Source organism: Austrofundulus limnaeus, unplaced genomic scaffold (genome assembly GCF_001266775.1).
Source record: "Austrofundulus limnaeus strain Quisiro unplaced genomic scaffold, Austrofundulus_limnaeus-1.0 Scaffold97, whole genome shotgun sequence".
Taxonomy (NCBI): Eukaryota; Metazoa; Chordata; class Actinopteri; order Cyprinodontiformes; family Rivulidae; genus Austrofundulus; species Austrofundulus limnaeus.
Window position 1 is genome coordinate 323831 of NW_013952499.1, and position 2208 is coordinate 326038.

Sequence of the window (2208 nt, forward strand, 5' to 3'; positions counted from 1 at the left end):
GAATGGAAATTGTAGAAAGAACTCAGTGCTGCGAAGCTGTAAAATCTGTCTGGTTTTACCCAGAGACTGTTTTATTTTCAGCTGCGTTCATCCTTCTTTTAGTTACAATCAGCTGAATATGATGCTGCCACCACCGTGCTTCACTAAAATAAAATAAAACTGGGCTGCTTATAAATAGTAAATTTAATCAACTAAATGTGAATGATCCAAAGAAATCCAACCTAGTGGGAAAACTATGGAGTGCTAAATGTAAAATAAAAGTATAAAGTCCTGGTGAAAAAAAATTCCTCTACCATTTCATTGGTATTTAGCTCACTGCTCTTTTATTTAGCCAGTTTTTACATTAAATTTAAATGTAAACATTAAATGGGGTTAAATGTTGTCATCTTCCTGAGACAAAAGCAACCGTTAATGCAACCGTTAATGCTGCTAATTTTGCTAACACAGCTAATGCTGCAGAAGATTCATTTGAAATTTAAATTCAAAACGTGTTCACTGAAAACAATATGGATGGTGGTCCGGCAGCTTGGACATGAACCACAGCTACAAGTCTTGTAGGGAAGCGTTATGCTACGTTCACATCSAACGCGTTTTGAGCTGCAGGAGCGGCCGGTTTACWTGCAAAGTCTACGATGGACGTGCRTCTAGGGRTCTYGCRGMGCRTCAGGTCCRTTTAGCGCGGCGCACAAGGAAGTGGAAGGTAGAGGTAGAGCATTTATGCGTTGCGGYGAAAGYAGCCGACRCTCGAGTTCAAAAATCTGAACTTTTGCTGCTYGACGCGCCGCAGCAACCAATCAGAGAGAATTATTTTTCCWTGWGATRGTTTCCTGAATGTTGYCCACTAAACCGAAACAGACGGACAGGAGCTCTTTAGCTGAAATCGACCGTCTGCAGTTGGTGTTCTGGCTGGAGATATCAGCACCGATGWGGGTCAGCAGCTCGTTAAACTGACCGCRGTGTTAAACTGAGCTYGGGACAAAAAAATAGTTCATCAGCTCACAGCTCCTGAAGTGGCGAAACTAACTGAACAGTCCGCCTCTAAATCATCTGGTGAATTAATTGTCTGTTGTGCGCAACGTTCGCTTGCTCTTTAGTAAATAAAGTAAAGCCATTTTCTTTATTTTATCTTTATTTCATCCGACGAGGACAGTCTGGAAAAAAAACCAAGACGCTCCTCCCTCTTCAGATGCGTGTCTAGTCTCTGTCCTGGTCTGAACACAGCGCGTCCAACTGGAGGCGTTGGGTGCATTTTTGCAGCTCAAAACGCGTTCCTGTGAACGCAGCATTAGTGGCGTTAGCAGTGTTAGCAACATCAGCAGCATTAGCAGTGTTAGACGCTTTAGCAGCGTTAGACGCTTTAGCAGCGTTAGCAGTAGCTTTTGTCTCAAGATGATCACAAGTGATAGTGACAATTTTTAACATTTTATTTCACACTTGTTGTCCAATAAAAAACTGCATTAAAAACAGACACAACCTTTGCAAAAAAAAAAAAAAAAACACTTCTTGAGTTGGAAAAACTAAATGCAAACTGAAGCAAACTAAATGAGTCCTGCAGAATGTAAACTGAGACACAGATTATAGATTATTACTGGGGTTATTCGTTTCACTGGCAGCAGCTTGTGTGGAGGAACGGAGCCGATCTGAAACGTTACACAACAAAACTCGCTGTCTCGGGACATTTGCAGCTCTGAATCATCTGACCTTTGATATGATGAGTTCAGTTCGCCGCTTCTGAAAAGGCAATTTGCATTTGTCATTTATGCCACGCTGCAAGTAAAAAGCCACCAGATAACAAGATCTTAGGACGTGGAAATTAGAGTTTATCTCGTTAGTGTCGGTAATTTAAAAAAACTGATTCTTGCGATGGTGTCAAACAGAACAGAGGCAGTATAATTACATTATTACTGAGCTGATATTTAGAAGCTAAAACAGGAGTTATTAGATTTGCAWTAGGAATTAAACTTGTGATTTATTAATAAGTAAAAAAAAGTCTTTTTGCTTCACTGCATTTCTTTGATTGTAATAAAACCATCTCACCTCATCGTTCCTGCAGGCTGCATCTGACAGGCTGCTTGTTTCACCCAGAAGACTGAGGTCCAGCTCACTTGGACCTGAGAGCAGAAAAATACAAACATTAGAACATTAAACTCAACACAACTCAACATTAAACTCAACTTGACAAAATTTAATTTGTAAATTCAACTTTGG

At 40.3% G+C, this 2208-nt stretch overlaps 1 protein-coding gene across 1 annotated transcript in view; it reads right to left on the reverse strand.

Annotated features, from left to right (window-relative positions):
• ak5 (adenylate kinase 5) overlaps window positions 1-2208 on the reverse strand; it is a gene marked incomplete at its 5' end in the record, with an annotated part of 80360 nt that overhangs the window by 32828 nt on the left and 45324 nt on the right. The window contains 1 exon segment of the mRNA XM_014013014.1: window positions 2038-2111. Within this exon segment, the coding sequence (XP_013868468.1) occupies window positions 2038-2111 (74 nt within the window).